At 39.3% G+C, this 17,086-nt stretch overlaps 3 protein-coding genes and 1 long non-coding RNA gene across 4 annotated transcripts; 3 read left to right on the top strand and 1 right to left on the bottom strand.

Moving 5' to 3' along the window:
• Positions 1 to 1,072: 1,072 nt before the first annotated feature.
• LOC123714444 (chondroitin sulfate synthase 2) lies at positions 1,073 to 4,317 on the bottom strand. Its single transcript, XM_045668685.1, has 3 exons — positions 3,372 to 4,317; positions 2,338 to 2,767; positions 1,073 to 2,262 (listed from the first exon to the last, which is right to left on the bottom strand). Exons 1-3 carry the CDS (start codon positions 3,997 to 3,999, stop codon positions 1,122 to 1,124), a joined length of 2,199 nt encoding a protein of 732 aa, XP_045524641.1. The 5' UTR covers positions 4,000 to 4,317; the 3' UTR covers positions 1,073 to 1,121.
• Positions 4,318 to 4,600: 283 nt separating this feature from the next.
• On the top strand, positions 4,601 to 5,621 carry LOC123714280. Its single transcript, XR_006754288.1, has 3 exons — positions 4,601 to 4,715; positions 4,874 to 4,979; positions 5,432 to 5,621. It is a non-coding gene; the product is annotated as an uncharacterized LOC123714280 (long non-coding RNA).
• A 4,075-nt stretch (positions 5,622 to 9,696) lies between these two features.
• On the top strand, positions 9,697 to 14,114 carry LOC123714684 (sugar transporter ERD6-like 12). The gene is made up of 9 exons (XM_045669051.1): positions 9,697 to 9,998; positions 10,931 to 11,133; positions 11,417 to 11,539; positions 11,621 to 11,727; positions 11,813 to 11,915; positions 12,057 to 12,186; positions 12,260 to 12,525; positions 12,599 to 12,775; positions 12,850 to 14,114. Exons 1-9 carry the CDS (start codon positions 9,926 to 9,928, stop codon positions 13,153 to 13,155), a joined length of 1,488 nt encoding a protein of 495 aa, XP_045525007.1. The 5' UTR covers positions 9,697 to 9,925; the 3' UTR covers positions 13,156 to 14,114.
• Positions 14,115 to 14,212: 98 nt separating this feature from the next.
• LOC123714685 (ADP-ribosylation factor-like protein 6) lies at positions 14,213 to 16,609 on the top strand. The gene is made up of 3 exons (XM_045669052.1): positions 14,213 to 14,444; positions 15,538 to 15,795; positions 16,299 to 16,609. The coding sequence occupies exons 1-3, from the start codon at positions 14,264 to 14,266 to the stop codon at positions 16,427 to 16,429; spliced, it is 570 nt and encodes a 189-aa protein (XP_045525008.1). The 5' UTR covers positions 14,213 to 14,263; the 3' UTR covers positions 16,430 to 16,609.
• Positions 16,610 to 17,086: the final 477 nt, after the last annotated feature.

Here is a 17,086-nt window from a genome sequence, read left to right as displayed (position 1 = left end):
CACAAATCCCCCACTTCACGATCCGGCCGGTCCAACCAAATCCTTCAGGAAACCTTTTATTAATATTCAAATAGCAAAATAAGATAACATTTGAATATATCTAATTTTTTATACACAGCTACGACACGAGACCTTTCTCTAGTTCAGGAAATACACCATCTTTGTACAGTATTCTCTTAGATATTTCAGCTTCACTAAAGCTAAGGTGCACCAGAGCATTAACATTGCCAATAACACCTGGAGCGGAACATGTCATTCATCACATTGAAAGTTGATATGATAAAAAAAATCATATCATTGACATTGTCCATTTTCATAAATGAATGAAGCGGCGAAATTGATTTATAGTAGTTGAGAATTGTGAAGAACTCAGACACGATATTTTTAACATTATCATGAGCAATATGTCTTCGTTCCAATAAATGGTTTTTTAGATCTCTTATACAGGCACATAGCGTTTTAGTTTAATATCACCTTCCTGCAAAATAAAATTCGCGATGATAAACAGATTAGGTCTCTTTTTACCTGCCACTTCGCGTGTATCGAGTTAAGACAGCCTAGAGACATGAAATCCATTACAGTAACACCAAATATATAATTAATAAATGTATTGAAATCATACCTGGCCGCACCTCTTCGCAGCCAGTTGCGCTACGGCAATCGTGATTTTTTAAATCTTTATGTAAATTGATGTTTGAAGATTTATCTTAACCTGTGCAAGTGTTTCGACGAGATGTTTGACGCCATCACTTACGGATATTATATTTCCATTGCTGACCCCTTGTGAATTTGATACCAGAATAAAATTCTCAGACTTATTCTCTGCATTTTATATTGGTAGCAAGCAGCTTCAAGGCTTTTCCTCTCTAGACTTAAATGTTTGGAGACATTTAGGTGCAATCCCAACCACACTGGTATTTAATTTCCCATCAGGATTCTTTTTGTTGAAACTATAAATAGGGGATATTCATTCGATCAGAAGCCGTGGTGAAACAGGAGCATACACTTTATGCGGGAATACTACAAACACGTAGTAACGCGATGAATCAAGATAGAATATAATAAATACAAAGAATTTCAAAATATATTTATTTTGTAAAAATGGAGGCAATATCACAAAGTCAGTCGGCGGATAGCAGCGCCCGTTCGGACAAGAGCAGCTTGGCCAGCGTGTGTCGCGCGCCCAAGTGCAGGCGTCCGAAGCCGCGCGATCGCTCGCGACGCAGACACGTCGCGGAGTCGGCGAGGTCACAGGGCGGGCCCGCGGCGGCGCGCACCAGAGCCGGCTCTGGAGCCCGGATACAGCGCAGCGACGACGCCGCCAGCAGCCGCGCAGGCCCCGCCCGAGGGTCGCCGCCGCGCGCCAGCCAAGCCTCGCGGGCGTCCGAGTAGTCGCCGCGGGACACGGCCAGCGCCAGCGGAGATCGCTCGAACCGGCCCGTGTTGACCGTCGGTCGCGAGCCGTCCGCTTCTCGCCAGCGCGGGTGAGTGTAGTGGGCGAAGCGCGCGAACGCGCTTGGCATGTACCACTGCTCGCCCGCGATCGTGTTCATGCGCGCCCTGTTCAGGAAGTCCTCCGAGAACTCTGCGTCGCCGGGGATCAACAGCAACAGCGCGTCGCGGGCGAAGTGAGGCGCCGCCACCTCGAGGGCGAGCCGCGCCGCGACCTCGCGCCACTCTGGCTCCCCGGCGCCGGCCGACTCTTTGTCGGGCGGCGGACTCTCGAACAGCTGCACGCGCGCGTCCCTACGGCGTTCTACGAGCGCGCGGATAGATTCGCGTAGAGCCGCCAGGTCGTCGGCCGAAGCCCCGACGGCGACGAGCGCGAGCGCCGTGTTCGAGTCGCGATCGAGCGAGGCCTCGTAACGGCGGAGCAGCCCGAGCGCCTCGGCGGCTAGTTTTGGGGGCGCCGCGGCCGGCGCGACGAGGGTGACCCTCGCGGTCTCGGTGACGTAGCGGGCGGGAGCGAGTCGCGCGGCGCCCAGCGGCCGAACTGCCTCGAGCTGGCGGACGGCTCGCCGGTCGTTCGCGGAAAGGCGGACGAGTAGCCGATATCGCAGCGCGTGCGGTGGGTCCCAGCACCAGGCGCCCTCGTCGAGCTCGGCGTCGGCGTCCCAGTGTCGTCGGGCCCAGGCCAAGCCCTCCCGGACCACGAGCCTCACGGCCTCGAGCGTCGCACCGCCGAGGGCCGCCACGGCTCGTTCGTCGTCCGGCATGAACGCGTGCGTCGCGTTGAACCGCGTCCAACGTAAATGGTCGAACCTGTGATGGACGGACAGATTTTAGAAATCCCTAGAATGTAAACGACTCTGGTGAATGTGAGAGCCGTGACCGAACCTGGTGGGCGGCGGCGGCGATGCGAGCCCGGCGTCGGCCCGCAGAGCCGGCGGCCAGGTCGCATTGCGGAAGCCGCGCGGATGACGACGGAAGCTGGCAGCCGCGAGCGTCCTTTCGTCTCCCACGCGGTCGTGAGCCCGTTGCAATCGAACTCGAGACACCAAGGCGTGCAGGCGGTGAAAGTGAGCGGGGTCGGTGACGGGGTGCGCGGTCACGGCGTCGGGCAACGAATCCGAGACGGCGTCGGTGGCAAGGACGGCCGCCGAGTAGTTCGCCGCGTGCAAGGATGCTGAGCAAGGCGTGTGTGCGGCGTGCAGCACGCATCGGCCGATGTTCTCGTGGTGGTGAGGTGAATACGAGTTTCGTACGCACCAGTCCAGCTCGCCGTGCACCGCGCGCAGCACCGAGTTCGACAGCAGGATGCCTCCCTCTGCAACATAAATTGATTGCAGCTTTTTAAATTTTTGGCACAGCTTTTGTAGGTCACTTTAATATTCATCTAAAAACTTTGCTATCAAAGAGTGGTGTTGAAGTTTTTCCTGGCTTTGATTAAAGAACTGGGACTGAAGTGTCCATTTATAGGGGTTATGTTCAATATTTCAATTGCTGGACAGTATAAAATAAAACAGTGTATTGAGCTGTTTATTAACCAACTGGTAAATCAAATTTTTTTAATACAATTGAATGGTGACATTAAATTTATTTTTGGTGTTCGGAACTAATTGGAACCAATCCAGTTGAAAGTAGTGTGTTAGAGGAATCAAGTAGTACATAACTAACCCTACCATGTTCTTTTACTGTACCATCATATTTGAGCATTTTCAGACAATACATACCTAAATCATCTGAGCTACGTTCAAGAGATTATAGACCAAATTAAGCACTCTCTTAAGCGTTGAAATAGACAGTGAAAATTAGATACTCTATAATGATATAAAAGACAAAGTCTTTGTCATCATAGCAAAATATTAGCCTGAGAAAGGTTATTAAGCCATACAATTTTTATTGGATATATTCAATAAAGAATAACTCACCTAGAGTGCAATAATGAGTGTCATCTTCGGCCACAGCTCCCATGTAAACATCTTGACTGACACTTAACTTCGAGACAAGTTCATTTAACTGCCGGGCATTAATGTATGAGGTGTCAGTCACAAGGAAAAAAAAGTTGTAGTCTTCCAAGTAGTTGTCTGCCAGATACTTGAGAGCATGGAAGGGCTTCAACATCTCCCGCGTATCTGTGAAGCCGACAACGTTAGCGCGCCCCGGTTTTAACTGAAGGGAACTGGCTGAGATAAAGAAGCGAAGAGCTGGTAACAGGCCCGCTGCCGTCTCATTGATGGCGGCCGCGCGCGTGTCAAGTGCCTCCTCGGAACTGAGCACGCCCGCCAGCAACGGTGCACGCATACCCAGCTCGGTGGAGTAGTAGCGCGGCCTCTGTAGAACACGCGCAGGAGGCGCACCTGCTCCTAGGGGTCGTTCTTCGCGTTGCGGCTCCCATTCGTCGCCCGCCCCGACCGCGGACTCTGCTGGCGCTGTTCGAACGCATTCAGACTCCTCTTCCAGTGGGACCAACAACAGCGACACCCATAAACCTAACGCTAACCCCACCAGGAAGAATGAGTTGTGTTTCACTTGAGACACCACGTAGCGTGATAACATCGTCGACGATGCAATCTTACTCAAAATGTAAAGCTTATCAACAATTACTTGCAGATAACTTTTGACAATCTAATTTCAAATCTCAATACATTATTGATAATGCTTATTCGACATGATGTAGAACACAAATGTCTGAATTATACCAATTACCACCTAAATAAAATGTACTCTGTCATCTACGCTTATTTCTAAAAATGTACACAATATCTAATTCTAATAGTCTACAAACTTTAAAAGATTATAGATATAGTACAGCCTAGAGTTAATAAAAATGACAGTTCGTGTCGACAAAATTTTATATAAATTTATGTAGTTTTCAACTTTCTAAATACACTACAGCATCTTGACTAAGCCCCCAGTAGTTCATACGCATATATATTCAAAATTATTTATTGATTTAGGTAACACAATGTACGTCAATAAAGAAATATATATTATTTGCTTGCAATTTTACATATACTCAAATCAAAGGCGTAGAACGGACAAGAACTAGAATTAAATTGTATTCGAGTCTATAATAATTGTAGTTAGTCTATAGGCTGTCAATGTCAAGTATGACTTGGCGTTGAAGTAGCGGCGCGATATACTATATATGTATGTATATGTATTCAGTATTGTAAGCTTTAGCTTGTTTATATTACAAATTACAATATTAACAGTTTTGAATATACGCAGATAAATATAAAAGTATTAGGAATACCAGCAATTTAGTATCGGTACATTTTCTTTTTTATCCATTAAGTTATATTTTTCTGAAATTCGATCATAGAGTAGTTGCTCTCTGAGAAATCAAACAGAGTTATTGAAAAACATGATTCTTGTCAGTAAAGTAGCTCTTTAAGAAGTAATATATATAAAAATGCTTGGTTTTTAGTAAAAAAGGGAAAACCTAATAAGATGCTAGAAGTACTTGGTTGCAGTATGCAGATTACGCCTGTCACCATTGCATTGAGGGTGCCCCTCTTATTAATATTTATATGGTATGTTTCTTTGAAATTTGAACAAATAACTTGTAAGTAATAAGATACTTGTTTGTTTGGTTTTTATTTTACTAACTATACAAATTTTATACCTTTTAAGTGTATTACTTGTAATCATTAAGTGAAATGTACTATTATATTTATTAAGTCAAATGTATGGATTGAAGCTTGATGAATTTTGAAAATACTAAATCAAGTTAACAATACTAAGTAATAGTAAGCAGACATTTACTTTAATGATTTATTACTAAGAGAAAAGAGAAGATTATTATAATAGTATTATATAATGACAAGTTTTAATATGAACAAGCCAGAAAGTCTTTTTTTTAGTTTAGAATGAAGAAAAGAAAATCAAACTTTTAATATTAAAATTACATACAGTAGAAACCTTGGCACAATCATCAGTTCATCAGTTATTTTTTATTTAATATAAAATAATATTTTGTTTTTAGAAAAAGAGAAGAAAACGAGACAGTCAAAACAATTATTACAATTGGATTAATGTACCTGAAAATGAATTTGATAATGATTGGTCAAGTCTTTCTGACTTCTGTGTGATTCTATATAATTTGGAGTTAAGTATAAGGGTGATTTGTATTTTATGAATAATTTAATAAAGAGATAAAGCAAGTGAATAAGAAATAGTGGTTGCTTAAATTAAATTTCCTCCAGATCTCAAACCAACCAAGTTCTTCCAAATTTTATCTCCATAAGTTCATCATTTTTAACTTAATTGGGATATTTATTAAGTATAAAATAACACATTTGTAAATTTTGCAAAGAATTATGTATACCTATCAAATCATACTTATACTTTTATTTTTCATTCTGAAGAATTCTGAAAGTTCATAAGTGTTACTACTAAAATTGTTCTCTACCAAAAAAGGGACAAATTAGACCAAAGTTTTTATGTTTTACCTACAAAAAGTATCTTAATATTGACTTACTCAAGTGACCTAATATAAAAATAACAAATATTTCAATATCACAAAAAATGTATTGAATTACTTAATTTTTTGATGACAAATTTAACACATTAAATCCAAGAGATACGACCAAACGACAGGCTGGAGCTGCGGTCGAGTCGTAAAATTTTCCTTTGCTAACAATACAATTTCGCAGAGGCGGTATATTTTTTACATACACTAGTTTCGGCGACAGTACGTCTAGTTCACTCCCCCGTGGTCCTTGATACTTAGGATACTCAAAATTCTATATAATCCAGCAATTGTCAGCTGTCATTAATTGACATCTTCACAGATCATAATTGACACTTTGCTATAAAAAACTGCTTTCTCCGTTTTTGTTGCTTGTATTTTTTTAAATTATTTACAGCAAAGAAATCTTTTTGTTTTTGCTGGTCATTCAAATACAGTGTAAAGTCTATATAACGACAGTCAAGGGTCTCTGCAATGTGCATATTTTGACGTTACAAAGAGTTGTCGAAAATGAAAATAAGAAAAATCTGTATTAGAAAAAGATAAAGTTTATTTCAGAGTTGTGTTAGTAGTTATGTACATAAAAAACAATCTTATTTGAATGCTATTGCGTTTGATCTGTTATTTCGGTCTGACGTATTTTGCTGTACCAGTAATTTTGTTGTATTTTTTACTTATTTTGGCGAATTATTGGGCCGATTCGACAGCGAATTGATGAAATACGGTCCCCATTTGGTGAAGAAAAAGTGCTCGTCCTTCAGGATAAACTACCGGCTCACACCTCCGCCGTGGCCACGGCCCAATTGGTAGAATTAGACTACGAATTGCGGCCCTATCCACCGTATTCTTCGGATTTGGCCTCGTGTGACTTCTTTTTGTTTTCCAATTTGAGATAGGTACTCGCCAGGCAGATATTTGTGTTAAATGCGGCTATCGTCGCCACGGAGGCCTACTGTGCAGATCCCCAGTAGAATTTTTCAGACGGGTTAAAGAAGTTGGAAAATCACTGGCTCAAGTGTGTATAAGAGTATCGGCACTTTCCCATTAAAAAAAATTGTAGGCTAAGTACTTTTAGGTTATTTTGGGTTAGTTTGATTGGTCCTTATTTGGTTAAAATAAAACTTCCTAATTCGTTGAGAAGAGGTGAAGATGGTATGTGGAATGTGTTTAATTTTTAAAAACTGTAGATTTATATACAAAAGTTATCCTACACTGGCCACTAGTGGTAACTGTGGTACCAAGATGCGAAGGGTGCGTAGACGATAAAATCGAGGCGCGGCAAAAAGTTGTCCTTTTCTGCGCGCAACCGTCGAAGCGTACGAACGTGTTCTTCTCAGAACAGTCCGATATCGTGGTCTAACGATAACGCAATTAACTGTTCTTTTCAGAACAAATTATTGTTTCATGACGATAACGTTTACAACTGTCCTTGTCAGGACACATCACTGTTTCATTACGACACCTACTAATCACCTACATACTTATCGGACAACCCTCGTATATGTATACAGGGCAAACGGTTTACCTTATTTTATTAAGTCGAATAAAAATATTAAGTATAAAAGAGGAGGAGGACAAATCCTATGCTCATTCGCTTAGTTGTAAAATTAGCATTGATCATCATTTCGGAGTTCCAAAGAAAGCTTAATTGAATAACTATTCGATTGCGGCGTAAGATGCACATTTTACAACTTCTCTATAATGTTATTTTTAATCCAAAACTCCTAGTTACTTAAGACAAAATTTTATGTTCCTCTCTGGCGGTAATTTTGATTTGCGTTCCTTAGAAAACTTATTCATGAAACTCCTATTCCTGTGCAAAGTATCCTACTTTGGAATACCTTACCAATTGATATCAGACAAGCTCAGTCTCTAAATCTATTTAAAAATCTTCTTTTTGATCATTTTTCTTCTGCCTCGTAATTAGCTACTACTTATATGTATTAATTGTGAGTCAATTAACCTTTGGCAGAGCTTTTACGAGTCTGTTTACACATATTATTATTTATATTTTTTCTTTGGATTTCATTTTAGTTATAGTTGCGTGTTATTTCGAGTTGACTAATAACTTATGTAACCTACTTACTTTTTGTTTGTTTAATTATCTATATTATGGTAACAAAGTATAAATAAATAAAATTTCCAATGTAAGTATAAGTAAAATATAAGTATTGAAGGAGGAACTTCTTCAAGGCCTAAACTAACAATAATAACAACGACATCATTAACGATAGAACTATTTTGGTATGAAGATGACGTACTTAATACTTTATGTCTACTTTGTTATAACACAAAACTTGTTCTAAGCCCTTGATTTGAGAACTGGCTGTAGATGTAAAATTTGAAGCATTTAATGTATGTCTTTTTTATTGATGTTCATAAGTGTACATTGTATTACCTATATGAATAAATGTCTTTTGATTTTGAGGTACTTTAGTTTTTAATGAAACCAATTTGTACTCAAGGCGAAGTGGATAGACATAACAATAGATATTCACGTAATGAACTTATATTAATTTCATGTAGAAAGTAAAAGTACAAAAAAAGTCCGATAACCTGATGGAATATTTTAATTTGTATGATTGTTTCGGGTTTGTCTTTATTATATTGAAAGAATACTAAATAAAAATATGAAGGCAAATACAGAAGACGACAAATTGATAAAATGTATTATTTATTTACAGAAATACATGCATTATCCTTACAGACTATGCTAATACGATAATTACAATACAATACAACACATAATATACTCAAAATTGCTGCTGTGAATACCCTCTGCGAACTTCTAATAAGTCGATAGTGTCGGAGACAGCATTCAGAAGCAACGTCTTTCATAACTTGGATCTGTGCAACAAACTGGTTCCTGTCCTTGGTTTCCCAAACAACCTTGGCCTTCCCCGTCGCACGTGATATGTGGTATAAAGAAACCGAGTTCTTGGTGTACACTTGGGTTGCACTCTATCCCCCCAATGTATCCCAAGTTCGATAGTGAGCAAGTCTAAGTCCTGACTTTCAGTACATAGTAGGCCAACTGTAAGTCCAGTTTCCAATTTATTGCACATTATTGTTGATGAAAAATCAATAGAAACACTTGTAAATTAAAGAGAGTTCGAACAAAATGTGGAATTATATATTGTATCGTTTACGCAATATTCATAACAATACTGATACACAAAAAGCTAAGTCTAGGCCAATGAATATATGGGAAACTTGTCTGTATACTTATAATAAGACAAATATTTTGAACCTCCTAGTTTGCATGAATAAGAAAGCGCATATGACAAAAACATATGAATAAATCTTTACAAAAGCCGTGATATAAATGCAAATGGTAAAACTCTATAAATCACTTTAAAGTTATTCGTAATGTTAATGCAACGTGCAAATTATGTCTTGAATCTTCGTCAGTTGTTTTCCTCAAGCGGGGAATTCAGTCAGATGAAATATATCGACGAGGATAATAAGACTAACTGTGACGTGTTGATTTAAAATATGATACGAAGCAGATTGCATAACAATGGAAGTTCTGTTTACACAAAAATACGCACAAAATTATTCAAGCAATTTTTTAGATTATATCCTGTTGTATAATATATAACAGGAATAAATAAATTACCTAGATAATTATATCTTTAATCTTCTAAAAACTACCTTTATATAGAACAATTTAAGACCTGACAATGTGAGTGTTCATGAGCACTTAAAATCAGAGTTGAGTTTTTGTAATAACGTAAAAAAGGGCGGCAAAATGTTTAAGTATAACGCGTGTGCATGGGACAGACTAAACAAAACTAGTAAACTGCCACTGCGCAGAGAACAGCAGAAAGAGACGCGCGTATCTTGCGATCGTTGGCTCTTTATCTAATTCATGTTAATTTTAGATTTGTTATGGTCTTAATATCAGTATTAATAGAAAAAATATATATATCGGTACAGATTCGATTTTTTTAGTTTAATTAAGTAAAAATTATAATCTTCGTACATCGGAGTAAGCAGTGAGTAGAAATGAGAATTTTAAAGGGCTGGGGTGGAGCGGCGGCGCTATCGGCTTTTCATCAGGCCCTCGTCGTGATTCTAAGTGAGTACACATATCATACTTCATAGTAGTATTCCTTAAAGCTCGGTTGTTGCAAAAACAGAGATTCTATTATAACAGTTATTTGATGAAATTTATTCTCGTACATCAAACATTTAATTTGGATATGTAGGATTATTTCTTTATGCTAATACTAGTTTAGGTATATTCAATATGTCATTGTTACACGAATGTCTCATATTTTTAATCTTAACAATTATTTTGTGTGAATGTATAACTATAATGTTTAGATTTTAAAAATAATATAATATAATTAAATATGAAATAAATACTATATTGGGTCGAAATTAATTTTTAATTAAAATAAAATGCAATTAGTAATGTTTTTAATCATTTTTACTTCGTATAAAAGAAAGCAATTAAAAACGAACAATTCTGACAAACGCAGACTTTGGTGAAGTTTATACTAAGGTTAGGCCAATAAACGTAAAACAAAACCGTCCTTTTAATAAATCAGAACCTGAAAACCGAGGTAAAAACAATATGGCAACGTTATTTACACTATAACAAAACGTGCATACGTAGAAAGAGGTTTGTCAACGCGGGAAAAATGCACTGACGGCTGACCCATTACTTCCTGTAATTTCATTCTTAACTTGAATTCAAGCAGTACGCGTGATCTTCATACAAACCGAGCTCAGAGCACGGTCAAGGCGGGAATGTGGAAATTATCCTGCAAACATTACTCCACTCCTGCGAGTTTAGTGTCACCGGTGTCAATATTGAACAACGTGTGGAGGTCAATGTATGATTTCAAGTAGTAGTCTGTCAAATTATCCGTAATTTTCAATTCACTTTTAAAACATTTGTGGCACTAAGAAGTTTTACGCTAAAATCATTATAAATTAACACAATAGAAAAATGTATATATTACATTTATTGTTCAGTTATAAAGAGAACCATATAATTTTCAGTAAACATACCTTCGGTATCGTTTGGCCTGGCACTAGGCTGGGTGTCTCTGCTGAGCGGGGAAGCGGCTGATGAAAGCGACAAGGGCGCTGTCTTCGCGGCCGTCACTACTTTTTTGGCGTGCTTTGTGGCCGTACCGATTAGCGCCAAGATTATCACATACGGAAGAAAGTATGCTGTCATGGCCGCTTCAGCATGTTTCGTGGTCTGTGCAATGTTTAAAAAAAAGAAATGCTTACTTTTATTTTTCTGGTGGCTGTCGACGGAAAACTACTTCCGTCGATTAGGCTTCAATCTGTAAGATTAGACAGTTTCCACAGATTTGAGTTTTAATTTCTCAAATTGCTTAGCGTTAACAGTTAACAATAAATTATTATTTAGTGTTCAGAAGTGCACTGCTACTGACATATCTACCGTTTCATTATTATGTTTTGAATTGGATTACCAAAAACAATAGAAATGATGTTGAGACTCTTCTCTGCCGGTAGTTGTGTTGGTCGCTAAAGCTGGTTTCGGTGTCAGCGAGTGACGGATGGATGATAGGCGGACGGCTTGCGGCAGGGCTCGGCGGCACCGTGGCTTGGACACTGGCCCCGTTGCTGGCTAGAGAGGTGAGCTTCTGTTAATGTTTTAGAGGCGTGCTTGCCATACAGTGTAGTCTATCATAAATAATTAATGGGATATGAATGCAGATGTGCAGCGAGGGTTGGTGTGGAGCAGCAGTGTCGGCACTGCCGCTGGCTCACAACGCAGGTATCCTGCTCATGTATCTCGCCGCCGATGCTAGGATACACCATAGGTATGTCAAAACATCTTCACGACATTCCGCATTCGGTTTGTTATATTTTTATGCTCATTAATACATTTTTCAATGTCATTTACAGTACCGTGATATGGTCGTGCCTCGGGGTATCGGTTTTTCATTTCTTCGTGTTTATGTTTATACCGGAGTCACCCTCGTTTCTTGCCGCTAAAGGAAAGAATGAAGTATGTTTTTAAAAGATGCATTTAATATTTTAATTAGAAACTTATATAATTTTCTTTTTCGTTATATTATGTATAAAAATTTACATCAGATACTTCTAAATTAAAAAATGTGTTAGACTTGACATAATAGTATTTGTCCAGGAAGCCCGAAGCTCTCTGGCGTGGCTACGAGGTCGATCGACTAATTCGCCGAAACTCGATGCTGAGCTTAAGACATTGCCACCCGCCGAGAAAGGAGACGAGTCTTCCCTCTCTCGGACCCTGGATTTGTGTACGTGCTATTGATTCAGAAGATCAATTTATTTCACTTGAATATAATTTACCTCAATATAAAACCGTCGCAGTTCGAGACCGTCAGAGGCGATGGGCGTTCGCTATCGGGTTCGTGGCGGTCATGGGCCAAGAAATGTGCGGAATACTGGCCATCACGCAGTACGCCGAGCGGCTGTTCATATTGACGCGGGACCGAGCCGCCGCGGTCTCGATAGCCTCGGCACCCGAAGGCCCAGTGCTGCTTGCGACGCCCGCCCGGCACGCCCTTATCCTCGGCGCCTTGCAAATCGTAGCGTCCGCCCTATCTCTTTACCTGGTGGAAAGGCTCGGCCGCAGGGTGAGTGTTGTTTGCCATAGACGACATTACTTCGTTGAAGAGACTCACTAATTTGTATTCGATCATTTCGCAGCCGCTTATCGTAGGGTGCGCTTGGGCGGTGGGCCTGTCGCTTGGCGGGGCAGCGGTGGCGGTCTGGGCGGGTAAAGCCGAGGTTGCCGCTCTAGCGGTTGCCTTGGCCGTGGCCATCGACGCCGCAGGCTTGCAGGCCGCACCCTACGCTCTGTTATCCGATATGTTCGCTTACGAGGTACTTGTGTAGTGGTTTAGTAGTCGACGTAGTGAGGACGGTTCTAGTTGGTAATTTTGTAATGTTCTGCGCAGTATCGTGGGTGCGCGACGATGTTGGCGATGGCTGGCGTGTGCCTGGGTAATTCGATCGACGTGATCATGTTTCCGGTGATAGTTGTGCACAGCGGAGTGGCTGCATCACTTCTGACGGCCGCCGCGATGACGCTGGCTTACGCCGTATTTGCCTCGATCGCCGTGCCCGAGACCAGGCTCAAGACGCCCGAGCAGATTTATGACGCGATCTGTCCGGCGGCAAGTCAGTGCCACAGTGTTAGAGTCAGCAATAAGTGGAAAAGTGGGACTAAAGGCGAAAAACATTCTGCTTGTACTAGTTTCTAAGTTATTAAGGGTTAGATTTGAAATATCGCAATTATAAAATAAATATTAATAGGTATGTATTCTATCTTAACAAACATAAGGTAAATTAGATAATGTGGACGCGTGCCAATTGTTTACTATGTAAATATAAATAAAATGTCTATAATGGATGTAAATGCGTATATGTATAACTTAATAAGTATATGTAAGGTGAACTCCGTTGCGAGTTCGTTAATTCGATATCGCTGAAGCAATATTTGCAGCCATCGTTGCCATGACAACGTCCCACTAATGTTCACCATAGTTAGATTGAGGTTGCTTTGTGTTTTCTTGTGCATTGCACTAACACTTGTGGCCGAACACAATTATTATAATCAGTGTAGAATTGTTGTGCGCTAGTGATTTTTGCTTTTTACTCTAGAGATCTACTATTCATTTAAACCTGTAAGACATCTAACATATTTGACGTTTAAAAATATTTTTCATAAGTAAATTTACATGAATTAGTGCTTACTTCAAATTATATATATTTAATGTGCATTCAAACACTTTTAAAGCGTTGTTGTGTTGAATTTCAATAAGCAAAGCTAAGCATTAGATTGGTAAAACGGCTGATAAAGGTGTGTAAGTACTTTTGTCTAGATATTTAGGTAAAACAATTATAACATTTAAACACACATATATTAACCTTTATTAAAACTGTACGGTTCCTGGGTCATCTTTAAATAATAGATAATTTGTGTTTTACTCTATAATAAACACTCGCGTACAACAATACAATATTAGCGAAATAATGAAATGTTAATTGCTATGTAATGAATAATTGTAATGTAGACAGTTGAAGAGAGCCTACAAATGGCTATACTCTCGTGGCGTAACTCTCATGATTTAGTTAATTGCTATGAAACGAATGAATACATAGTAACAGTTGAAGAGAGTGTAACTCCAACGATTTGGCAAATCGCCACATTTATAAAACTAAGAAAGCCTGAGGAAGAAAAATGTACAGCCGTGGCTCGTACATATATTCTTATTTTTCTCATTTAACTTTTTGGTCCCGTGTTAAAGGACGCTAGTTGGCCACTGTTAAAGCATTGGTATTTTAGGCATTTCTCCAAAATTGTACACCATGGGTCTAATGGAAAAACTGTCTTCATGGCTCGGAGGCCCAGCGGCGGGCAGGGAGATCACGATCCTGGTGCTAGGTTTGGACCACAGCGGGAAGACGTCCCTCCTTAACGCCTTGCGTCCACCTGACCGGAAAGTCACCTCGGAGCCAACGCTCGCTACCCGACAAGACAACTTCACGTGTAACAATTATTTTTCGTTTTTTAAGAATGTCACGCTTATCAAGTATAGTAACAAAAACGTTCATATCACTTACCCCGGGGGAACAAAGTCGTAAAGCACTAGTGTGCTACAGTATATACAGTACAGTATATATGTGTGTACAGTACTATACAGGACATTCAATACTTTTTGTCTTTGGTCACCGTGACCATGCACGCTGTAAAGCACGCGAAACGTCGGAAAAAATTAAATATATATCTGTATATACAGATAACACAACTTTCTCTACAGCTGTGATACTTTTGACATTCAACACCTTCTGTCTTCAGTCACTGTGACCACGCACGCTGTAAAGCACTTTAAAATTATGTAAATAATTATAAGTTTATCATAACAATACATAGCTTCAATCCGTTTAAAAAGTGTTTTCTGTTTTAATGTTTTATCATTATTCACTTCCTGCACTGATGTACTATAATTGTATTTTTTTCAGAATTTATGAAATACATTTTATTATATAAAAACACTAGCATTTCTTTATTCTGTAATTGTAATTCTATCAAAATCCGTAAAGTGTGATGTAATTCTACCAAATAATTATAAAAGTTATAGCGACAGTTTAAATATAAATAAAGTATGGTAATAATATATATATCTCTGTTTCATAATGGTCATAATATTTCCGCGTAAAGAGTGGTATATATATATATACGTACAAAAGAAAATATATTTTATTTGATATATTATGATTGTACATGTTATGTACTTAGTATCCTTGTTATGATAGAATTATCTTGTTTTTTTCCTGAAAAAAAAATAGATATTACCACTGTGTTCCCCAGGGCAAGCGATAAGTATGTAATTAAAGAAGAGAGTAAACCATTGTACTGTTTTAGTCTCTCTTCTACGAGCATATGTCTACGATTTTATTATAAGCTTACCTACTTACCATAGAAGCCGATCAAATTACATTTTAAATTATTCACTGAATCAAAAAACAACCAAGACATTATGTATTTATGACATGCCTGTACACTCGAATATGCTGTTTTCATACATCATGCAAAAGACTATATTTATAATTGATTCGTGATTGGACTGTATGTTTTCCAGTTGGCGGAATTTCTGTGGTGGCTGTGGAAGCGGGTGGGGCTCGGCGAGTGCGGGCACTTTGGGAGCGCCAGTACGCAGCGGCGAGCGGAGTTCTGTGGGTGGCGGATGCGGCTGACGCTCTGCGACTTGCGGTCGCCCGCGACGAGATGCAGCTCATGCTGGAGCACCCGGCTATGCGCGCCCGACGACTGCCGCTGCTGGTCTGTGCCAACAAGGCTGACCTGCCGCACGCCTTGCCACCCGCCCAGGTTGCCGCCGGTAAGCCCCGTTAGACATTGCCGTAACTGTAAACTTAACATCATAACGTTGCTTACGTTATCTGTATCCTTTTGCATAGACTCACAATTTATGCGAAACACAATAACAATCCCGTCCAAAATATCCTTCTAGAGGGTTTTGTGTTGGGTCTTGTTAAGATACAAGCCCAAAACAAATCAAAGTTCAAATTGCAAATCGTTGTTTTGCTTCATAATTATTCAAATCTCATATTAAGAAAACACTTTTTAAACTGATTGAAGCTATGTATTATTATTATAAACTTATGATTATTTACATAACGTCACCCGTCACCGTGACCACGCACGCTGTAAAGCACGCGAAACGTCGAGAAAAAAAATAAACTTAAAATGATATAAATAATTATAAGTTTAGAATAATAATAATATCCGTTTAAAAAGTGTTTTCTTAATGTGTAAAAGCTATGTTAACAAAAGACAATACTAAATCTCATCTTATTATGTGATACCGTGTTCGTCTTGCAGCGCTGGGTCTGGAACGCGTGACTGATAAGCCGTGGCACGTGTGCGCCACGAGCGCGGTGTCCGGCGCGGGCCTGACCGACGGCCTCGCCTGGCTGACCCGCCAACTCAGAGACCTCCACACCGACAACTGAAACATGCTGTCTTAGTCATCACTCTGAGAAAAAAGTCTCCTTTAAGCAATACATTGAGAAGTCATAATTTATTTTACTTAAAGTGAAAGGTTTTATATAATAAGGTGTATCTAAATAGTTTAAATAGTTTTCTAGTCTGTTCTATTATATTCGTCATTGTTATTAGATTTTTAGCTTATTCCAAAATGTACCATTAAAATAATGTCTTAATTTAATAAACGAGCAACCTTAAAACGACCTTAATTAGTTTATTTAACCGTATTTTTGTAGTGTTGTTGGTGTACATACAAAAAATTAGTTCTTTTTATCTATACGAAAAATAATCTGGTTATATGGTAGGCAATTATAAAAATATTTTTTTTATCTACATACCTAGGTATATAGTAAACATACATTATATACGCGCAAGGAGGCCTTTTCATCGTATTCCAACCTTTTTTATCTTTTGTATTTTAATATGTTTTTTAAGTTTTTAATTCTTTATTTGTGATACTATCAGGCCAGTAACTTGTTTCACTGAATTTGTTTGGAGCGGAAGGGTTAGAACGGCGATATTTGTTGAAGATGATTTATATGAGATGTTTAATTAAATTATATATGTAATCATTTTTTGGTTGTATTGAATGAAGCAGAATGTCCCATTTGTAGCAATGACAA

The sequence above is a fragment of the Pieris brassicae genome, chromosome 9, assembly GCF_905147105.1.
Source record: "Pieris brassicae chromosome 9, ilPieBrab1.1, whole genome shotgun sequence".
Lineage (NCBI taxonomy): Eukaryota > Metazoa > Arthropoda > Insecta > Lepidoptera > Pieridae > Pieris > Pieris brassicae.
This window is presented reverse-complemented; position numbering and strand designations above follow the sequence as displayed.

Excerpts from the sequence above, each read along its gene's own strand:
- LOC123714444 (XM_045668685.1), bottom strand. The coding sequence starts at position 3,999 with ATGTTATCACGCTACGTGGTGTCTCAAGTGAAACACAACTCATTCTTC. Across the intron at positions 2,768-3,371 it reads CACTCATTATTGCACTCTAG|AGGGAGGCATCCTGCTGTCG; the intron begins GTGAGTTATTCT and ends TTTATGTTGCAG. Across the intron at positions 2,263-2,337 it reads TCGCCGCCGCCGCCCACCAG|GTTCGACCATTTACGTTGGA; the intron begins GTTCGGTCACGG and ends CGTCCATCACAG.
- LOC123714684 (XM_045669051.1), top strand. The coding sequence starts at position 9,926 with ATGAGAATTTTAAAGGGCTGGGGTGGAGCGGCGGCGCTATCGGCTTTT. Across the intron at positions 9,999-10,930 it reads GGCCCTCGTCGTGATTCTAA|TAAACATACCTTCGGTATCG; the intron begins GTGAGTACACAT and ends TATAATTTTCAG. Across the intron at positions 11,916-12,056 it reads CCGCTAAAGGAAAGAATGAA|GAAGCCCGAAGCTCTCTGGC; the intron begins GTATGTTTTTAA and ends GTATTTGTCCAG.
- LOC123714685 (XM_045669052.1), top strand. The coding sequence starts at position 14,264 with ATGGGTCTAATGGAAAAACTGTCTTCATGGCTCGGAGGCCCAGCGGCG. Across the intron at positions 14,445-15,537 it reads CCGACAAGACAACTTCACGT|TTGGCGGAATTTCTGTGGTG; the intron begins GTAACAATTATT and ends TATGTTTTCCAG. Across the intron at positions 15,796-16,298 it reads ACCCGCCCAGGTTGCCGCCG|CGCTGGGTCTGGAACGCGTG; the intron begins GTAAGCCCCGTT and ends TTCGTCTTGCAG.